Genomic DNA, 20738 nt, shown 5'->3' with positions numbered 1-20738 from the left:
AGAGAGAGAGAGAGAGAGAGAGAGAGAGAGAGAGAGAAAGAAAGAAAGAAAGAAAGAAAGAAAGAAAGAAAGAAAGAAAGAAAGAAAGAAAGAAGCAGAAAGCTGGCAGAGCATTGGAGCACCCACGACCATCTCTCTCTGCTTCCTGTGTGGGGATGTGATGTACCAGCCACCTCAAGCTTCTGTGGCCATGACATCAATATAACAGACCGTACCTTTGAATCGTGAGCCCAGATTAACCCTTTCCCCCACAGCAACTAAGACTACCTGGATACCACTGCTTAGTTAACCATGTGACTGTCCCCTGTGTGGTCCGCTCTGTGGGTTCCTGAGGATAGGGCCTAGGTCTATGGTAACCCCCATGCGCCCCTTGGTCTCTGCTAACACATGCTTGGGAATTTGGGACACAGTCCTTACTCACTGAACACAGCAAGATTGAAGTCTCTCTGGGCGCGCCCCGCCTGATTCTCAGCCTGGCAGGAATAGAGACCAGAATGGCTCTCTTGGATTCTTGGGAAGTGGAGGGACCGGGCGCCATCCAGGAGGCGATGTTCGCTTGCCTCTGGGATCTGAGCACAGGAGGCCAGAGGGAGTATGTATAAGCAATGAGGGAACAGAGGCCTATGGAGGTGGTGACCAGAGCAGAGTGCTCAGTTCCCCCAGAGGACCCTCAGGAAGTCCTCTCAGGACCATAATTCCCCACTGTCCCTGAACTCCGGCATCCCCAAGGACATTTGTCATATTCCCATGCCCCTCAGCACACAGAGAAATGTCCCACCTTCCCCACCCCAACCTCCCCTGGAGTCACTCACCAGTTGCCCATCCTTGAGCCATGCCACCTCGGGGGCAGGAAAGCCGCTTATGTCACATTCCAGCGTCAGGGTCTGCCCGACAAGGCCCGACACATTCGTTATGTGCCCCTCTTCCCGGATGCTGGGGGGCACTTGGGGAGCAAGGAGAAACAGAAGAGTGGCTCCCACTACGGTTGAGCTTGGCATCTAAGGTAGGCCACCCACATCCAGCCCCATCCCTCGGTCCTCAGGCCTGTCATCACCGAGACCCTGGGAGACCTTCCTGCCTTCATCTATCCTGATCCCAGATCTAACCACAAGGGCCTACAGATCACAGGTGGACAGGGCAGCTTCCCCCTGGGACCAGCACCGCCCCTCCCCCACTGTGAACAGATGCCAAACTCTGACACTCTGTCTACGAATCGGGACATAGCCATTTCTACCTGCAACCAGGTGTCACTTCAGGGAGGTCCTGAATGGGAACTGCCAACCTCCCGGGGAAGTCATTCCCCAGGAAACTGGGGACATAAAGTGGCTGTGAGATCTGCTCAGGCTGAGAGGTCCAGTGCATCCCAGCAGGGGGAGCACTCCCAGCTTTCCCGGGCCTTGGGCCACCAACTCTGTGCTGGTACTCTGGGTGCCTGCTGCACAAGGCCGGCACGGGTTAGGGGTGGGCTAGAACCCTGCTCAGCTCTATTCCTACTAGCCTTGTGTGTGTGGAGGCTGGCCTGACTGGCCGGTGAGCTCCCGGGCATGGCCTAGCTTTCCCCAGCACAGCTATACACTGTGTTGCCCCGGATTTTACATGGGTGCCGAGATCAGACTCGGATCCTTAAGGTTACGCAGCAAGCACATTAGTGACTGAGCTTTTGCTGCAGATCTTGACCTGCTGACACCCCAGAAGCCTCCACTGTCCCTTTAGACGTACCTGGCAAAATGGGGTGCCCCATGCAATACCCTCAAGCCCTTATCTTTCCCGGTCTCTTGGGGAGAAGGAATCAGGTGTCCATAGTCTGCTCTGTAGGAAGTTGGGGGCCCTGGACTCTTGGCATCATTCTGGGTCTCCACGTGGGAGGTGGATACAAGCCTGCCCCCGGTCCCCAGCTCTAAGGCCTCAGCTTACCGTAGACCACCAGCTTGGCTCTCCTGGACGCAGAGCCCACCTCATTGGTGGCCTGGCACTCGTACTCCCCGCTGTCTGCAAGAGAGACCGAGGACAGAAGCAGCGACCCTTCATCCAGCACTACCACATCTGGCCGGCCATTCAGGGGCTCTGAGGACGGGCCCCTCCGCCATGTGATTCGTGGCTTTGGAGTCCCTGGCAGGGTATGTAGAATCATCAGGCAAGATATCAGACACCCCCTCCATGCCTGCACTGTCCCCTCATGTGACCCCCTGTGCACATAGGGCTGACTTTCATGATGGGAGGAGGGAGAGGAGGGGAAGGAGGGGGAGGAGGGGGAGGAGGGGGAGGAGGAAGAGAGGAGGAGGAGGAAGAAGAAGAGGAGGAGGAGGAGGAGGAGGAGGAGGAAGAGGAGGAGGAGGAGGAGGGGGGGGAAGAGGGGGGAGGGGAGGAGGGGAGAAGGGGAGGAGGAGAGAGGGGGAGGAGGAGCAGCTCCCTCATATCTTTAGCATGTGTCCTCCGTCCCTACACAGGGTTGAGTGTCCACAGGTACATAATAAGCAAAACATGCTTTCTGACTCTCCAGGAGGCCAGAGGTACCCTTCCAGGCATCTCTTGCCAGCCCTGAGCTCGCCTATCTGTGCCAACGCTGACTTTCAATGACTGACAGTCCACTCCTGCCAGCTTTTACTGCTCAGCATCTTCCCCGATGAGGGTCAGGATCTTCACTGTTCCTTGCTATGCCTAAGGCACCAGCACAGCCCCCCCACACTAGGTATGGTGTGAATGAACAAGCCTGCTGTGTGTAGCATGCTCACGGTGCCAAAGGAGCTGGGCATGCGCAGTGGGAGATGTTGACTCTGCCTGTCCTGTCCCTCCCCTCACAGTGTGACCAGACTTGGGACAGCCATGCTCCTGGCCACATCCCAGCCCTGGCAGGGAAGTGATAGTGTCCCTGAGTATTCCTTGTGCCAGGCTGTGATGCTATGCCCTTTAGCACCCAGGCCCAGCGCCTATTGCTGTCCACTCTTGGGAAAAGTGCCAAATACAACCTGGGGGTGGAGCAGTCTAGAGAGGTTGCACTACAGAGGGCTTTTGGGTGAGGCTGGTGAGGTTGAGTCTGGCCCTTCCAGTCCAAAGATGAGAGGGAGAGGGATATGAGGGGACCACACTGTGGAACAGCTTCAAGTGGAAGGCTAGGTTGGGTGACTTGCCCACGGTTGTGTTCCTGCCTGCTATTTCTAAAGTCCAACACTAGGTGGCACTGTGATCAAGGCTCCCAGCCCCTACTTAGGCGCCTGTTCCCAAGCCCCCTCTCCTGCCTGCCACCTTAGTGTTGCTGAGGGCTCTCCCAGGTGCCGAGCTTCTGGAGAGCGAGCTGCGCAGGTCGAGGATGTTTGACCTATCCTATAGAGCTGTCTGGGAGCCTCCATAACCCACGGAGGTCACTATACGGTGACCGAGTTCCTGGAACCCAAGCCAGCACTGCTTCCCTAGCCCCACCCGGGGCTTGGCCTCACCTCGGGCAGGGCACGGCAGACTGGCATTCTCTCCGGCCACTCGCTCCAGCAGGCTCTTGGTCTCATTAATCCCCCAGTGTGGTGTCTCTGTGAGAGGTAGCAAGGTCATGTTCATAACCCTCAGGTCCAGCATTCCCTCCCAGTAAGGGCTGGGGTGAGGTCCGTCTCCTCCCAGAGCCCTGGCCTCTAGCCTCCCAGGGAGGCCAGCATTTGAGCCTGGACCCTGTGCCTCAAACACAAGATGTACAATAGGGTCCTGTCAGTGTCCTTCCAACTGTGTCTTTCTTCCAGTCTCTAACAGCGAAAATGCTAGAATATTCCAGAATAGTCTGTAGGTCATACATAATTTCTTAGTGGCCTTGCATTACTGGATCACCTTTCAGTTTTTTTTTGTTTTTTGTTTTGTTTTTTTTAATGGCCTGAGTTACCCATGTGGTAAAAGTCCCCTGCAGGGACTTTATACAAGGCCCCTAGGGTCATGGGCCACAGGTCATCTCTGTAAATCATGGAGCCTGGATGGTGGACTTACTGCTTCAGACCTGACTAGCAGAGCCCAGAACAGCAAGTACTCAGACGTGTGGGCCATGGCGGAGGGAGGGACTCAGGGACTCACCCAGCACAAGGAGCTCCAGCTTCCAGGTGTCTGTGCCAGCGCTACTGGAGGCCTCGCAGCGGTACAGCCCAGCATCAGAGGTCTTGACCGCAGCAAAGTGGACAGAGCCCGGGGCTCCCTCGCCCATCAGGGCCATCCCGTCCTTGAACCAGTTCAGCTGAGGTTGGGGGTTGCCCTCGGCCACACAGTTCAGGTCAAGGGCTTCTCCAGCCAGTACCTTCAGGACCCGAGGGCCAGGCTGCACCTGAGGGGGGACTGGCAGGGCCCCAGGGATGGGTATCCAGGTGGGCTATCTAGTCTCAGAGCCCCAGCCCATGCTACAACCCTGATATGAGCAACCAGCAAAATCATCACGGGGTGGGACGTCTAAGGCAGCCGGTCCTCATTGCAAAGCAGAGCTGTCAGGACCCACGTGGCCTTCACCACACCCAGAAAGAGCAGATTCCATCTTCCACCTGGACACCTGCAGCATGCTCTCAATGCATTTATCCCTTCCCTCCCTCACCAGTGTGCCCTGTGCCATGTGAGACGTGCCATCTGGTCTACTCCAGGGTAGTGGGCATATGGGGAAACTGAGGCACTGAAGGCAGGAAGAACTCAGAATGGCCCGGCGAGACTGGAACAATGCAGTCTGAGCAGCCACACAAGCCCAGCTTCCTTCTCCACACCATGGCTGGCTCTATGTACCAGCTGAGCCCCAGTTTCCCCTTGGTGCCGGCAGAATGAGAGGTGAGATGGCACCCACTCCCAACAGCCCGCAGCCACAGCTATGGGGTGTGTTTGTATTTCTCAGCCATTTTCCCACACTCTACCCCGTGAGTCCTCCTGCAGGAGGACTCACACCCAGTTTGTTTTTTTAGTTTTTCGAAACAGGGTTTCTCTGTGTAGCCCTGGCTGTCCTGGAACTCACTTTGTAGACCAGGCTGGTCTCTAACTCAGAAATCCGCTTGCCTCTGCCTCCCGAGTACTGGGATTAAAGGCATGCACCACCACGCCCGGCTCACACCCAGTTTGAAGATGGGGAAACTGAGGCATATAAAGATTTCTCTCCTGAAGACCGTAGCCCTGGGTCTGTGTGTCTGAGGGTCTAGACAGCTTCTGGAAGACCCAGCCTGTGCAGGCTAGGAGCGTATGCAGGGCCCAGGCCCAACTGCTTTCCTGGGCCATCAGGGAAGCTGAGTAGAACCATGATATTGTCCCAGTTTCTAAGACACAGTCAGTCAAACATGAGCCCAGGCTTTGGAACCTAGCACAGGCCGGCTGCCTGGCAGTGCTCAGAAAGGGCCCGGGAGAACAGAGATGTCCACACCACAGCTGCTGTGCCATGCCCGTCTTTGCCATATTTCGGGCTGACTATATGACATATTTCAGCACCTGACTATACGACTCCCTTGTAATGATTACCGGTTGGGCATCATCATGGCCCCACTTTACAAGGTTCAGAGGGATCACACAGCACGTTGGTAGATGCTGATTGAGATCCAACCCTGCTATGCCATTTCCGGCTTGGTCTCTCACTTCCACCTTCACACTCCTCTCACTTGCTGGGAGAGAGGGATCTTTTCTCTCCAGTCCCACCCCAGGCCTCAGCCTATCTATCTGCAAAATGGGCAGCTGGCTTGGATAGGGCTGGTGAGCATCTGTGACTTGATCTCAGGGGCAGATGATGTGTCTAGCCGCCCAGCTGGGGTGTGAAGGACATAGATGAAACTTGCAGCTGTTCCCCATTACCCACAGATTCTGAGCACAGATTTCAAGTCATTATCAATGACGTGGAACATGCACTATCTCCCCACCCTTCCCTCTTGGGCCCCATGAGAGTAGCACGTGGGCCCTATAGGCTATGCGTGGTCCTGTCCTATGGCCTTCCCAGGGCTCTGCTGTGTGGCTAGCTTGGGATGACTTCTTTTGAATGGGACCACTCCAGGGACCCCTAAGTGTGCTGGGGACCAGAACCACAGTGAGTGCACATTTAGACCTTGACCACAAAGGGAGGGATGTCCACAGTGGTGGCTGGAAGACCAGGAGCCTCTCCCAGTATCAGTGGGCCTGTTACAGAAGTGTGACTTGGATCAGATAGAGGCTCTCGGAACTATTGCCCCTGGTGTATCTCTAGTCTTGGTCCCTGCTGAGCCCTGTTCTTGGTGGGCCTCTTTTAACAGCCTTCCCAGGCCCAAAGTCAGGGAGAGGAGTGACCGGTCGGGCACTGTGGAGTGTGAGAGGTGTTAGAGGGCAAGGCACGGAGATCAGAAATGGAGTAAGAGAATCATCTGTGAGCCCTACCTTGAACTCTGAGGATGTAGCGGCGAGATGTGGCCCCTGCAGGGTTGCTGGCTGTACACTCATAAAGGCCATTGTCACCCACCTGGGCCTGTGCCAGGCGCAGGGAGCCTGATGGGAGGAGTTCATACCTGTGGGGAGGAGGGACACCAGTGGGATCTCATTCCAGCCTGACCAGAGAAAGGTTTGAAGACCCACCTCCAAGGATCTAGCAGCTGCCTCCTCCAGGCAGCCTTCCCAGACTGAAGTCACAACTACCTTCTGGCCTCAACTCCAGTCCCTAATTGGCCTCCAAAAGTCAAGGCCAGACCCTCTCAGTGTAGAGAGATGGTTGGGTCCCAATCCACATTTCCTAGCTGTGTGACCCAGAACATGAACTGGGTTTCCATTTCATCCTCTATAATGTGGGGCTGCATCCCGGGGCTCTGGCACCCCAACCTCCATGTGTCACCAACTGGTGGCAATGCCCCTTGTTCTCAGCACATCTGTTTGTCAGGAGGCTTTCAGAGAAAAGCCCACCAGCTCCAAGCCCCCAGTGTCTGAGTTCTCAGACTCCTAAGCCCAGAACCAGGCCTCTTGGAGAGTCACTGTCCAGAGGCATCTCAGGGACCCACGAGAAGAAACATTGCAGACCCTCCCCCAGATCTGGCCCACCTCACTAGTCCCCTGACCCTTCTCACAAGGCTACAGGACACTAGCCAGACTCCAACAGCTGGGATGGACCCCAAGGAGCCCTGCAGACATGATGTCAACTCCATCTGTGCTGGCTCTAAGGAACAGAGGCTGAAGTCTGTGGCCCTGACAAGTCCAGGGGCAAGTGCTCAGATCAGGGCTGGAGAACCCCAGGATCAATTGTCAGCCTAGAGGTGGCTTTCGATCTTCAGATGGGCTTCATCCTGGTCCCCCACCCCCTCCCTGCTGAGACCAAGCATCTACCTCTGCAAAATTGTATCACGAGGCCCCTGGCAGGATACGTGGGAGCCAACCCTGCAGCCCTCACCTCTCTCCATGCAGCTGCCAGGGTGCATGGTTTCCAACCACACCCCGGCTGTCATCACTGGCCTTGCCTCTATCCACTCATCTGTAAGTGAGGTGATAACCTCCCTACCAGAACCTTCTAGCTGGTCTGAGTATCCAGCAGGCACTGTACACCGAGTTGGGTGACGTGCAAGCCAATGGCATTTACTCTACAAACTGAACTACACTCCAGGCCCTTGGCACCTGTCTTTCCTATAACCAATCACAGTCATTTTTTACAGAAGTTGGAGGTGGGTGCTCACTGCATCATAAAGAAGAGATGGAGAACTGTGGACTCAGATGAGCAGGCTGATGTTTGCAGGGCCTGAGAGGACCTGGGCCTGCCCAGAGGAGTGGGTATTTGCTCTGAGTGCCAAGGTGGCCATAGCAAGGGGCAGAGCCTGGAGGGATCTATGCAGCGCATCTCCTCCCTCCTCCCTCACCACTGCCATCTCAGTCCCTGTCGAACCCCTCAGAGCTCAGGCTGACTCCTGCAGCTCTGCGCCTGCCAGGAAGCCCTTTTCTCCATCCTTCAGGTAGGTACCACTTCCTCTAAGAAGGCCACCTCCATGCCTCCAGGCTGGCAAGCCCATCTGTGGTCTCCCACAGCTCTACCCAGCTTGTGACACTGGAGGCCTCTCTGTCTTCCGGAGGCTCCAGGGGGATACCCTTTATCACCAGGCCCTGCACGGAACAGTGTCTATGGCCACCAGCATGAACTCCCAACAAGGCTCAGAGACCAAGTAAAGCCACTGTCCCAGTCCAGGGCTGGATAGATATGCTTGGGAGGTGCTGGTCAGGGGTTCCAGGCAGTTTTTCCACCTGCTCCCCTTCCCCTCAGCCCTCCCCGCAACCTTCTAAGCGGCTCATAGGGAAGTGCTGGCCAGGCCTGGGAGGAGGTGTACAGAATGCCAGACTCTTCAAGCTGGGAGCTGCTGGGGAAGGGGGCTCCATCAATAGGAGGGCTTCTCCAAGGCTCTGCAGCCAGACGACTCTTCACAACACCCAAGGGAGCACTTGGATTCAAGGGGAGTTTCCTGTTTATGCTGTCCATTGGCTGGGGCCTCGCAGTCCAGGGCCAGGCACACACAGATGTCAAAGGGCTGGGATGGAGGACCTGCAGGGGGCCCACTGACCCTGGCGGAGAGTGGCAAACAAACCACCTGATCTGCCCAGATGGTCCAAAGTACACCTGGTGGGAAATGCACCTGGTGGGAAGTGCACCTGGGGGGAAGTACACCTGGTGGGAAGTGCACCTGGTGGGAAGTGCACCTGGGGGGAAGTGCACCTGGGGGGGAAGTACACCTGATAGGAAATGCACCTGGTAGGAAGTACATCTGGTGGGAAGTACATCTGGTGGGAAGTGTACCTGGTGGGAAGTGTAGCTGGTGGGAAGTGCACCTGGTGGAATCATCTACAGCCCACACCTGCCTGCCCTCCCTGTGCACCTTTGTCCAGTCAGTTCCCAAAGCCATTAGGATATTTATCACAGAAGAGATCCCTGACGTTATCTTCGAGGAATCAGGTATGCCCAGGTTTCTACTTTATCGCAGTCCTTAGCACATAGTAGGTGTACATAAATATTTGGCAACAAATTACAGCTGCTCCCTGTCCGCGTACACACTCTTTCCCCACCTTCACTGACATAGTCTCCTCTCTCACAGTCTCAATACAGCCATGCTGCTCTCTGGATCTTCTCAGGGCAGGACTGGCTCCAGCCCATCCCTGAAGCTTCTCCAGACACTCCCATGCAGGCTAATGTTCCAGAACCTAGGCTTGCTCATTTATTTGTTCAATGAGAGTGCCCTCCGGTTCCTAATGACTGGAGTGCCTGTGTTCCTCCTCTTGGGCTGCTGAGAATCTTGGTAGTTGTCTGTCCTGGTCCCTGCCATTGCTACAGGGGTCATCTTGCTGCCTCTGGCTATAAAAGGTCATTCTGCAATGCTTTCAATTCTCCCAAAAGAGTACACAGTAGGGCTGGAGGTTGGAGAAGCTACCCTGTCCACTTTCCACACTTCTCAGCATATGCCTACTGTGTGCCCTGTGTGCATCAGTGTCTGTTGGGCCAGAGCATCTCTAAACCCAGGGTGGGGAACCATTCATCCGAGTGGCCCAGTCCCTCATCAGGAAGCCACAGATGGAAGAGCTGAGCTGGGGAAACTGAGGAGAGGGGATGATAGTCTGGGGTGGGGGAGAGAAGGGAGAAGGGGCTGCACTGTGGCTACCAGGTAATGACAATGTAGGCTGCTCATGCTGCTGACAGGGACAGTACGGATATCAGCAAGGATGTCAGCAATGGCTGCCAGCTCTTGTGTGCTTCCTGTAGATATTTACACAGTTGGATTCCTGCTGGGTGGCTTCTCATTTGACACTCCTCAGCCACACCTCAGGACAGAGCCCTCATGGGTACCATCACCATGTTAGCAAAGCAGAGGTCAGAGAGAAGCTCTGTTGTTGATGCCACTCATCTGACCAGGAACAGTGGCACCTGGCCCTCAGATCGTGTCACCGAGAGTCCAAAAGTTTGGGGTCTGATGCTTGGTTAACAGAGGGAGTCACTGGTCATGGTAGGTTGAGAGCCAGTATGGCTGCCGGCACTGAAGCTCCACAAGGTAGAGAGCTCCACACCCTGCCCCTAGGTAGTCCTACTCGGTCAGTGGCTCCCATCAGTCAGCCCATAAGGAGACAAGTGGGTGGGCTGGCCATCCTTCAGGGTGCAAGGGGGTAGGCAAAGAATGAAGAGACCGTGACAACTGGAAGCCTGGAGCAGCCATGTTCCCTCACTACCACTCCCCTTTTGGAATTGGGGATCTGGCCCTGTGTGGGTCCCTGGCTTGATGCCTTGGGAGCAGAAGCAGAAGCCAGGAGCACTTCCAGCTGCCCCCACTCCACAGCAGAATCCCTAAACAAACATTAAACATTGTTGCCTAGCAACACGCCCCAGCCCAGTATCCCAGCTGAGGAGAGAGATGCTCTCTGGCCACCATCACAAGTTGGACCCTTTCACATCTCAAATGGGAAGACTGAGGCCTGAGGAGGAGATGGATCTTGTTTGAGTTGGGTAACACTGGGCAGGGTCCCCCCAGGCCCTTCAGTGTCTAGTTTGATCTGGCAAAGAGCCGGCATGAGCTGTCCCCAATCCATGCAGCCTGCTTTAGTTTTTGCATTGGTGACTAGGAGGCTTCTGCAAAAACAACAGTTCCAGGACAGTGAGATCAGATAGCCAAAGACCATATCTTAATCTTGTCCTTAGCTGGGTGTCCCGGGGCCTGCTCCCCAAAGGAGGTGACCCAGGAGGCGAGGAGCATGTGAGTAGAGTCACCCAGCAGCACCACTAACAACAGTGAAACTGTTGGAAAAGAATATGTCCCGAGCAGAAGAGCAGCTCTTAGTAACGCCAGGGCAGCCTGAATGCAGACTTGCCCTCCGAGATAGCATATAGTCACACCGGCAGAGCAGGGCAGAAAGACCAGGCATTTGGCTATGCAAAAAACCCAGTATCCCCGGGACAGAAGCCAGACTCACCAAGTTCATATAGGAGCATGTATGTATAAGGCCATTGGAAAGGAGGGGGACTCAGGTGGATGTCAGGGTCTCTTGGTTTCTCCGGCCCAGAGCTCACTTTCTCTAGTAAGCTCTGACTTGGGAGGTATTAGAGCCACACCCCACTCACCCCGGTTCAGAATATTCTTTTCTAGGTACTTGGGAAAGCAGTGGCCTCCTAACCTGCATTGTATATGTGTATGCATGTGCATATGTGTGTGTGTGTGTGTGTGTGTGATCTCTATGGGTGCATCTGAGTGTGTTCATATCTGTGTGTGTATGTTCCTGTGTGTCTGGCTGAGGGAGGAAGAAAATCTCAATGCAGCTCACCCTCCCCCAGCCCCTGGTTCCCTCTCTGCCTCCGTGGCCCCAGCATGACGACATTTACCGCACCCACTCCAGGGTGGCCTGCTGCTGCCTGGGCCCACCACTCCTGGCCAAACTGGGATAGAAGAGGCCATAGCGGTCCAGCACATCCTGATTCCAATCAACCAGCCACTTCCACAGCGTTGCCAGGGATGCTGAAGCAAGGCAGGAGGCAGACCTTTGGGTCAGATTTTGCTCAGGGAAGGAGGAATGTTAGAAGGGCAGGGAAGGGGCCACTGTAGGATGCTGAGACTACTAATCTAGATCCTGAGGCAACCAGGCACCAGGCAACCAGCTCACGGAAGGAAGTGAGCTCTTTGGTTTTGAGAATGAGTCCAGAAACTGAGCCTTGGGGCTCTTCTAAGAAGGAAGAGAAGTGGGCAGAGGAAAGTGGGGAGGGCTGGAGGAGCACAGACGGTAGGTCCGTGCCCGTCTCACCTTTAGTTCCTGGGTCTCTCTTGAGGCTTATCAATCTCTATGTAGTGGCTGAATGTGGGGCCCGGGGCAGTAGATCTATGCTGTGTCTATGCTCAATGTCAGGCTCCCAGAAAGTCCAAAGAACCTCAAACACTCGAGTCTTGTTTGTTTAAAAGACAATTAAAAGAACAGAGGCACTAAGCAACTGCCCAGGGATGGGAACACCTGCATGTCATTAGCTGGTGGCGCGAGTAACAGGAATGTTCTAGAGTCGATTGTGGCAAGCACCGCACAATTGTAAATGTACTGAAAGCAAGAGCTGCTGAACTGGGCAGGTGAAAGAAGGGAGCCGTCCTGTATTAGAGGGGATTTCCAAAAGCTAGTCATGGGACAGTTCCAAGGACAACAGACTGGGTAAGATGAGCATTGTGTGTGTACGTGTGTGCACATGCATGTGGAAGCCAGAGGTCAACCAGCATCTCCGCCTATCATTCTCAACCTTAGTTTTTGAACAAGCTCTCTCACTGAACTTGCTCACTGATTCAGTGGCTAGCGACCTCAGGGAGCTTCCTGTGTCAGTCTCACTCCCTGCACACACAGGGTGACAGTCTCTGGCCACCACATCTGACCTTTATATGGGTATAAGAATCAAATTAAGTTCTCATGCAGACACTTAACCCACTGGCCCATCTCCCTGGGCCCAGGGTTGTCTTAAAACAATTTATAGATTAATTTCGCACGCACGTGTATGCGTGTGTGTGTGTGTGTGTGTGTGTGTGTGTGTGTGTACAGTACCCAAAGAGGCCACAAGAGGGCATTGATCTCCTGGAGCTGCAGTTACAGAAACTTGTGACCCACCTAATCTGGATGCTAGGAGCTGAACTTGGGTCTTCTGTAAGAGCAGTATATGCTCTAAACTGCTGTGCCATCTTACCAGCCCCAGGATCACAATTGTTTAAAAGCCACTGGCGATGCCTCAGTGTGTCTGTAAGTGGCGGCGGCGGCAGCAGCAGGACACAGATGTAAAGCTAATGGTACCATCTATGGCATCTAAGCACTGAGCAGCCATCCCAGCAGGAGAGGAGGATCTGCAGGGTGTCCACTTTACAGATGTCAATGTTGGCTGAGGGTAGCCAAGGGCCACCTGTGCTCCCCAGTCAGAACAGAAGCCGGAGCATCTAGTGTCTCCCCAGGCCTGAGCTCTCTCCTGAATCCCCATCCTGGGCACACTGACTGCCTTAGAGATAAACTCCCAGAACCCCTCAAGTCCAGAGACAAGCAGCGGGAATCTTCCAGAAGGATGCCAGTAAAAGAAAAGGGAGAAAACACATTCTATGACCGCTGTTGCTCGGGAGGCCCTGGGAAATTTACGACTCCCTGTCGATCCATTAACGCATCAGACTGGAGGGGTGAACAACTGGAATTTGCTTCCCATTTCAGTAACAAGCCATAAACAAGCACCACAGCCGCCGCCTGGCAAGGAGTAAGCACTAGCTTTTTGGTGCGTGTGTGGGGGGGTGTAGGCTGTCCCTACCCCACCCCCACCTCTACCCTCCCCATCTCATCCCATGGCTGAGGAGCCCACCCAGGACCAGCTCTCTGAGCTCCAAGTGGGTTCAGAGATCTGAGGCTGTGAGGTTTGGAAGGATTCAGGAAGCAGATGTTCTGAGGGACCGTGGGGGTGGTGGGGGTGAGAGCCAGCTGCTGGAGACCTTCTCGGTCTGAGCCGTCTCAAAGACTTTGCCAGGACTGATGTCACACAGCCTGTGCTGCGGTGTCCCTCCCCCGCATCAGGTCAAGGACTCCAGGAATTTAGAGACTCACTTACTGGCTGGAAGTAGCAACCAGCAGCTTCTCCTGAGGCAGAATTCTGTGCTACTAAAAGCCCCTTGCAGGGTCCCCCGTGAAAAGTAGGAGGACAAGCCACCAGATGCCTGCTGTACATAGTGCCTGTGGAGGCCACTTGTGTACGGTCAAGATGTATCTCCAACCCTCGCTCTGGTCTTTCTTACTCCAGTGACTCTGAGAGTCTCACCCCAGTCCAGGAGCCCTCAGCATCTCGGTGTAGCTCAGAAAGCCAAAATCATGAGGCAAACAAGAAGCAGGGTGACCTACGGGACCTGGGATGCAGAAGCTCAGGTCTGCAAGGTGTGTGCTGCGTCATGAGCCACATTTGCAGAAGCCCTCGAGGCTTCCCCGAGTCTTAAGGTCACATGCACCTGCTTAGGTCACAACAACCTTGACACCATTTTCCCTCCGACCCAAGCTTGGCCTCTTACTAGCCCCACATGCTGGGACTGGGTACCTGTTGTTGACAGGCAGTAGAGGGTTGGCATCTTTGGTCCAGGTGAGCAGGGGAGTCGGGGAGCCTTGGGCCTCACAGTCCAGGGTGACCTCTTCACCAGCCTTGACTGTCACTCTCAGAGGGACATCCATAGCCTGGGAGTCATTCATCTTGATCATGGGTTTGGCTGTTGGGAGAAGTTAACACAGTGGGAGCAAAAGCAAGCGGCTAGCAGATGGCTCCCTTGGATAGCAGAGGGGGAAGTCACCTTTACCTTGGGAGAGGTTCAGAGAGCACGTGAGGCCAAGGGTCATTACAATTGAAAGCACAGGTTTGGTCACTCAGCCCGCCCCCTTGACTGTCCATCACTCTTCCCTGCCATCTCCCATTGGTCAACCTTTTCATTTCCCGTGATAGTTGCCACAGAATGCAGCAGGAACTCCCTCTTGTTTCTTCGCACCCCAGGAGGGGATTTGGGATGATTTATGCACATCATTTCTCTGTCAGGCCAAGGACTCCTCATGGAAGGGGCTACATCAGTACTGACTCCCACCCCCAAGACTTGGCCAGTGTGCAATTGCTAACAGAATGTAGTCAGGAACAAGTCACATAGCGGGGGCATCCGAACAGCACTATGAATGCCATATCGATACTTCTGACCATAAATTTCCCTCATCACTATTCTCTGTCAGTTTAAGTCCCGTGGGTTTAGCCTGGAGTTAAGCTCTACAGGAGTCAAAGATGACCTTGAACTCCTTATTCTCCTGCTTCTGGCTCCTGAAGACAGAGGTCACAGATGTGCACTACCACACCTAGTTTTGTTTTGTTTTTTAAAAACAGGATCTCACTGGGTAGCGCTGGCTGTCCTGGAACTCACTCTGTAGACCAGGCTGGCCTCAGATGCTCCGCCATCACCTGCATCTGCCTCCCAAGTGCTGGGACTAAAAGGTGCATTCTCTCACACCTGGCAGGCTTTTGGGTTTTTAAATGTGGTGCTGGGGATGGAACCCAGGTCCCCCTCCCACTGATCCCTCTCCCATCAGGACCTGTTACACTCACTATTAACAGACAGCCACATCTCCTGGCTGGAGAAGCCCACACTGTTGGTGGCTGTGCACACGTAGGCACCCGCATCCTGCGAGGATGGCTGGACAATGACCAGGGTACCATTTCTGCTCACACTGTAGTGACGGCTGGTAGTCAGGGTGTTGGTTTCCTAAGACAGAACCACAGTGACAACATCGGAGCTCACGCTCTGTCTCAGGATGCACCAAGTTGACCCCTCTGACTCCCCCCACCCCCAAAGGTTCCAGGTTCTGCCTACCTTGGTCCAGGTGATGGTAGGGGTGGGGACCCCTGAAGCTATGCAGGGGAGGGAGGCTGGCACTCCTTCCTTGGTGACGTGGTGGGTGGAAGTCGGATGGATTCTAGGTGGCACTTTTATAAATAGACCAATTTTTAACATTTTATAAACCAGTGTACCTAATGGCTAAGGCCCAGAAGCAATCCAAATGCCCGCCCCCCAGCAATGACTGGATAAGTAAACAGGATGTGTGCCCATAATGAAATAGTACTCAACCTTCAAAAAGGAGGAAAGCTGACTCTAACTCTGACATTTCAAAAAAAGCCAAAGCTAGACATTAAAACCATCAGTGGTTTCTGGGTGTTAGGGGGTGAGGCTGCAGAGTCAGAGGGTTTTTAAGACGGGGAAAACATCAAGTCGAGACCACCACAGTGGCAACATGTTGTGACAGATATACATAAAGCCGCGGGCTTGACTGGTGATGCCAGGCCCCGGGCCAGCTGTGAGTGTGATCACTCTGAGTGGTGATGGCAGTCGCTGATACTGAGGGAGGCTGAGGGTGAGGAAAGGGATCCATGGGATATCTTTGCCGATCTGCTTAAGTTTTTCAAGAAATCCATTTAAATAAAAGCAAAAAAATATAGTCTATCCAGGCTTTGTAGTATAAGTACCCTAGCGACCTTGGAGAGGCGGAGCCAAGAGGACACCAAGTTCCCAGCCTGCCTGGGCAATTTAGTGAGACTCTGTCTCAAAATGAAATTAAAATGTAAGGGGCAGGAGACACAGCTTGATGACAAAGTGCTTGTCTGACAGGCACATAGCTATGGGGTTCCACCTCCATCACTAGGAAGAAAGGAAGGAAGAGGGTGGAGAAGGAAGATGGGGAAGAAGAAAAAAAAGAAGCGGGGAACTGGGGAGATGTTCAGTCAATAAAGTGTTCGCCAGATAGGCTTGAGGAGCGGAGCTCAGTTCCCAGCACCCACATACAAGGCAGCTCCTGTGATGTGCATGCGCAGAGCTCTCTGGCCAGCTGACGCCCCTTAACAGGTAAGGTGGAGAGAGGCAGGGGAAGATGCTCAGCCTTCTAAGCAAGTGTACATGCATAATGAAAGAATGCTCTAAGCTGAGCATGCTGGTGCACACTATTAATTTCAGCACTCAGGAGGCAGAAACACACAGATCTCTTTGAGTTCAAAGCCAGCCCGGTCTACAGAGAGTTACAGGCTAGCCAGGGCTACATAGACTGTCACAAAGAGAGAAGGGAGGGGGAGACAGAGACAGAGACATAAAGAGACAGGCACAGAGACAGAGACAGAAACATAAAGAGACAGACAGGCGGGTAGGCAGGCAGGGAGACAGGGAGAGAGAAAATGAGACAGAAGGACAGAGACAGACAGAACGTTTTAGAAGGGGATAATGTCTGGGAATGTGTTTTACACCATTGGATTCGACACTAGAAAATATTGGGAATGACCAACCTTTTGTTGGTCTGATATTGTAAAGAAATTCAACAGGAGAAGAAAATTGGCTCCATATCTGTGACCACATGGCGCGGTTATTGAATCCATCCCAGACACAGGCTGCTTGTGCTGAGAACAGCTGCGAGGTCTCTCTGCTCAGGACTTTGTGTAAACCACGTAATCGCTCAGTCCCTGGATTCCGGGATCTGCCAGAAAGCTAAACTGACTCTGATTCCCCACTTACAGCTTTGGGGACAAACTGATGAGAAACAGCAGAAAACAACGTTCACAGGACAGAGTGAACTTAGAAAACAGGTGCCAAAGGCATGCTGGGAACCCTCTGGATTGACAAAGTCGGAAGGAAGCCAGAAGCCAAGGGCCCTAGAGGTTCAGGGAGTATGTCCAGGGAGCAAAATGTCTTCCTTGTGTTCCCAGCGGATGAGTGGCATGTGTGGAATGATCACGATGGAGCCAGGAGATCAGGCTAGGCCACACCAATGTCACAGATTTGGCCTCTAGGCACCGCACGTGTGTGTGTGTGGGGGGGGGGGTCAGACAGACAGACAGACAGAGACAGAGGCAGATATTCATGAAAGCTAGCTAAGGCCTGGCTCTGTTCGAAATTCAGCAGGATTTGATCTGGACAATCTCTGATTGTCCAGGCAGGATGCTGCATCTTCCCGCCCAGCCGCCGATGGATTCTCTCACTCCTACTCACCCTCCAGAGATTCACACAAGAATCACCACAGAAAGGCAACAGACCCAGCAAATGATAATACACCTGACTTAGCTCCTCGCCTGGTTAAAGAAGAGGGTACTTGTCTGGTGAGATGAAGACCCGACACCCTGAGCAGGGAGGACAGCTGGGTAAATAAGCTTACAGCCCCAAACGTGCCACTCCTGAGACTCAGTCACAGAGGACATGGACACAATCCCCGGGTCTGGTGAGGACATGGGAAGGGTGGAGTAGACATCACAGTGCATCCCAATAGGAACCTGAAGCTGATTCCTCTGAAGCCGTGAGTGACAGGGAAACAGCCATGACATATTGTCACTGGAATATGTGACAAGACAACAGCAGACATGACCACAGTTTAGGTTTTGTTTTTGGTTCGTTTTTGTGGTGGTTGTTGCTCGTTCATTTGTTTTTCTTTTCAGGACAAGGTTCCTCTGTGTCACCCTGGCTGTCCTAGAACTCACTCTGTAGATGAGGCTGGCCTCGAACTCATAGAAATTCACCTGCTTCTGCCTCCTGAGTGCTAATATTAAAGGTGTTTACTGCTGCAGCCTGGCCGTTTGTTTGGTTTTTGTTTTTAACATGGATTTGTGAGGCTGTGGAGATGGCTTGGTCATTAAAGTGCTTCCTGAGGTAGGTTCTCAGCTCCCACATCAAAGCTGGGCACATCTATAATTCAGTGTGGGCAGAAGGTGGTGGTGGTAGGGAATGCTGTGGAAGAGGTAGAGATCCCAGAGCTCTCTGGCCAGTCTAGGCGATCAGTGAGCTCAGGGATCAGTGAGAGGTCCTATCTCAGAAAACACTGATGGATGGGCTGGGAGATGCTCGGTGAGTAGAAGGTGTCTGCCGCCAAGCCTGATGGACAACCTGAGTGCTATCCTGGGACCCACGTGGTAATGAGAGAACCTATACCCTTGAGCTGTCCTCTGAACTCCATAGGCATGTGTGCTGCAGGCACACACATGAATCAATAAATATGATAGCAGTCCGAAGAGGAAGAGAGTCATGGCAGACAACACCTGATGTCAGCTCTGGCCCCCACACACGTGAGCACACAGGTACACACACATGAGTGCATAGGTGTACACACATGAGCACACAGGTACACACACATGAGTACATAGGTGTACACACATGAGCATACAGGTATACACAGGAGCACACAGGTGAACACACATACACTATATACACAAAAATAAACAGATTTGTAGGGAAATGATAGTTAGGGAGACAAATGTAAAGAGAATTTATACACAGCGCATATAAAGAACATATAAAGAGACAGGAGTGGTGGCACACACCTCCATGCCCTGCACTCAGGAGGCAGGGGCAGGGTCTTTGGATTTGAGGCATGTTTGATCTGCATAGCAAGTTCTAGCCTAGCCATCTAGACTGGGCTAGACTCACTCTTAAATAAACAAAAACAACAATAACAAACCATATAAAGAATATTTAGGTATTATGCATAATGAATATATATTCTCTAATAGTATATTCATAAATGGCTGTTATAAATATATATGCAGTCAATCCTGTATTCCTACACAGGTTCAACCAACCACAGATGGAAAATGTTTAGAAAAATACTTCAACTGAAAAACATATTTTCCCTTTGTAAATAAATATAATAATCATTTGAAATGTCTTAATTCTACTAGGCACTAGAAGCGATTTAGAGTCTATAGGGGGATGTGACAAGTCCTGTGCAAATCCTACCTAGGGTTTTCTGTAGCCCAGGCTAGCCTCTTACTCATTAGTGTGACTCTGAGCTCCTGGCTCTCCTGCCTCTATCTTCCAAGTGCTGGGATTACAGGTGTGCATCACCACATCTTGTTTATGTGAAAGGGATGGAGCTCAAGGCCTGGACATGCCAGGCGGGCACTCTACCAACTGAGCCACATGCCCAGTTCAGATACTTGAGCATGTATGGATTTTTATAAGCAAAGGGTGTTTGGAAACCAATTCACCATGGCTATTGAGGGAGAGCTGCAGACAGGGCACACGTATACAGTATAGAAAATACAACTGGCATTTTATCTACTGACAGTATAGGAATATGTCAGCTCTACTGTCCCTGCAGTGAAGACATGCTGTTCAAGATCAAGTTGTCTCAAACGCTTTCTCTTGGTCTGCCACCACCATCTTGGGATCTAAGACTCACCCTGGACCACCAGCTCCACATCTCGGTGTTGAGAGCCTGCCACATTGGTGGCCACACAGCTGTATCTCCCAGCATCTTCTTGCAGGGCCCGGTCAAGGTGGAGGCTGCCGTCAGCACGGACAGCATGGCGGTTGCCTGGGGGGATCTGGTGGGGGCAGAGAGACAGGAGCTCAGATGAAAGGGTCAGCGCTTAGGTGGGTAGGAGTCACCCCTAGGAGCTTCTCCACCCTCCAGGCCATCGCAGGGTGCTGGACCAAGAGACTGGAGCCCAGAGCTGGTAGAAGAGTCTGGTGGGGTACACATGCAGCTTTCAAGCCCCCATCCCTTCTCTGAGACTCGCCATCTCCTGAGATCAGCAGGTAAGGGGCGGGGGAGGGACTCCTCAAGGAGTCTGCCATATTTAACTGCACAGACTGCAGAGGAAGTAGTGGGGCTAAAGATTGCCTAAGAAGAGCCATACACCTAAGACACACTCCATGTGCCACATGTATGCCTAGAGCCACACCTGCTCAGAACCCAGCTGGGGGGGGGGGAGGGAGGGAGTGAGGCAGCCCATGCCAGTGTTCACTGTACAGAGATGTCAGGGCAGAGAGGTCAGTACTATGCCTTTTGGTCTCAAGTTCAAGTTAACAGAGGAATCCGTTAAAGCTGCTCTGCAGCCTGGCCTACAAGCTTGCCTGCACACTGAGGACCCTGGGGAGTTTCTAAACCAAAGATAACAGTGGTATGATCGCTAACCTCAGAGGTTCTGATTTCACTGGTAAAGCTGAGGCCAGGATAAACAACCATCTCCCAGAGAGACTCTAAATCTCATCTGTGCTAGAAGGAAGCCATCTCAGGTGGGGGGATCAAAGGCACAAGGGACGGTGCTGTGCGTGGGACTTGAAATGGGGTTGGCAAACTGCATCTGCATCAGGGGTGGGGTCAGCAAACTGTCTGCATCAAGCGTCAGAGGTGGACTGTTTTAGGCTGCATGATTTCTGCCTCAATTGCCCACTTTGATCCAAACATAGACTAATCATGAGGGGATGTGTGTCAATAAAACTTTATTTAGAGCTGGGCATGGTGGCGCACGCCTTTAATCCCAGCACTCGGGAGGCAGAGGCAGGCGGATTTCTGAGTTC

The 20738-nt window shown here is 53.1% G+C and overlaps 1 protein-coding gene across 1 annotated transcript in view; it reads right to left on the bottom strand.

Annotated features, from left to right (window-relative positions):
* Positions 1–20738, bottom strand: part of Hmcn2 (hemicentin 2) — a 146952-nt gene that overhangs the window by 77216 nt on the left and 48998 nt on the right. The window contains exons 19-28 of the mRNA XM_021194900.2: positions 19615–19759; positions 15279–15391; positions 15014–15170; positions 13976–14141; positions 6331–6458; positions 4048–4302; positions 3435–3521; positions 1915–2109; positions 813–943; positions 422–569 (exon numbers count right to left, since the gene is read on the bottom strand). Of these exons, the coding sequence (XP_021050559.1) occupies positions 422–569; positions 813–943; positions 1915–2109; positions 3435–3521; positions 4048–4302; positions 6331–6458; positions 13976–14141; positions 15014–15170; positions 15279–15391; positions 19615–19759 (1525 nt within the window). The remainder of the gene's footprint in view (positions 1–421; positions 570–812; positions 944–1914; positions 2110–3434; positions 3522–4047; positions 4303–6330; positions 6459–13975; positions 14142–15013; positions 15171–15278; positions 15392–19614; positions 19760–20738) is intronic.

The sequence above is a fragment of the Mus pahari genome, chromosome 3, assembly GCF_900095145.1.
Source record: "Mus pahari chromosome 3, PAHARI_EIJ_v1.1, whole genome shotgun sequence".
Classification (NCBI taxonomy): Eukaryota; Metazoa; Chordata; class Mammalia; order Rodentia; family Muridae; genus Mus; species Mus pahari.
The sequence above is the reverse complement of the archived record's forward strand: the minus strand, read 5'-3'. Positions and strand labels throughout refer to the sequence as shown.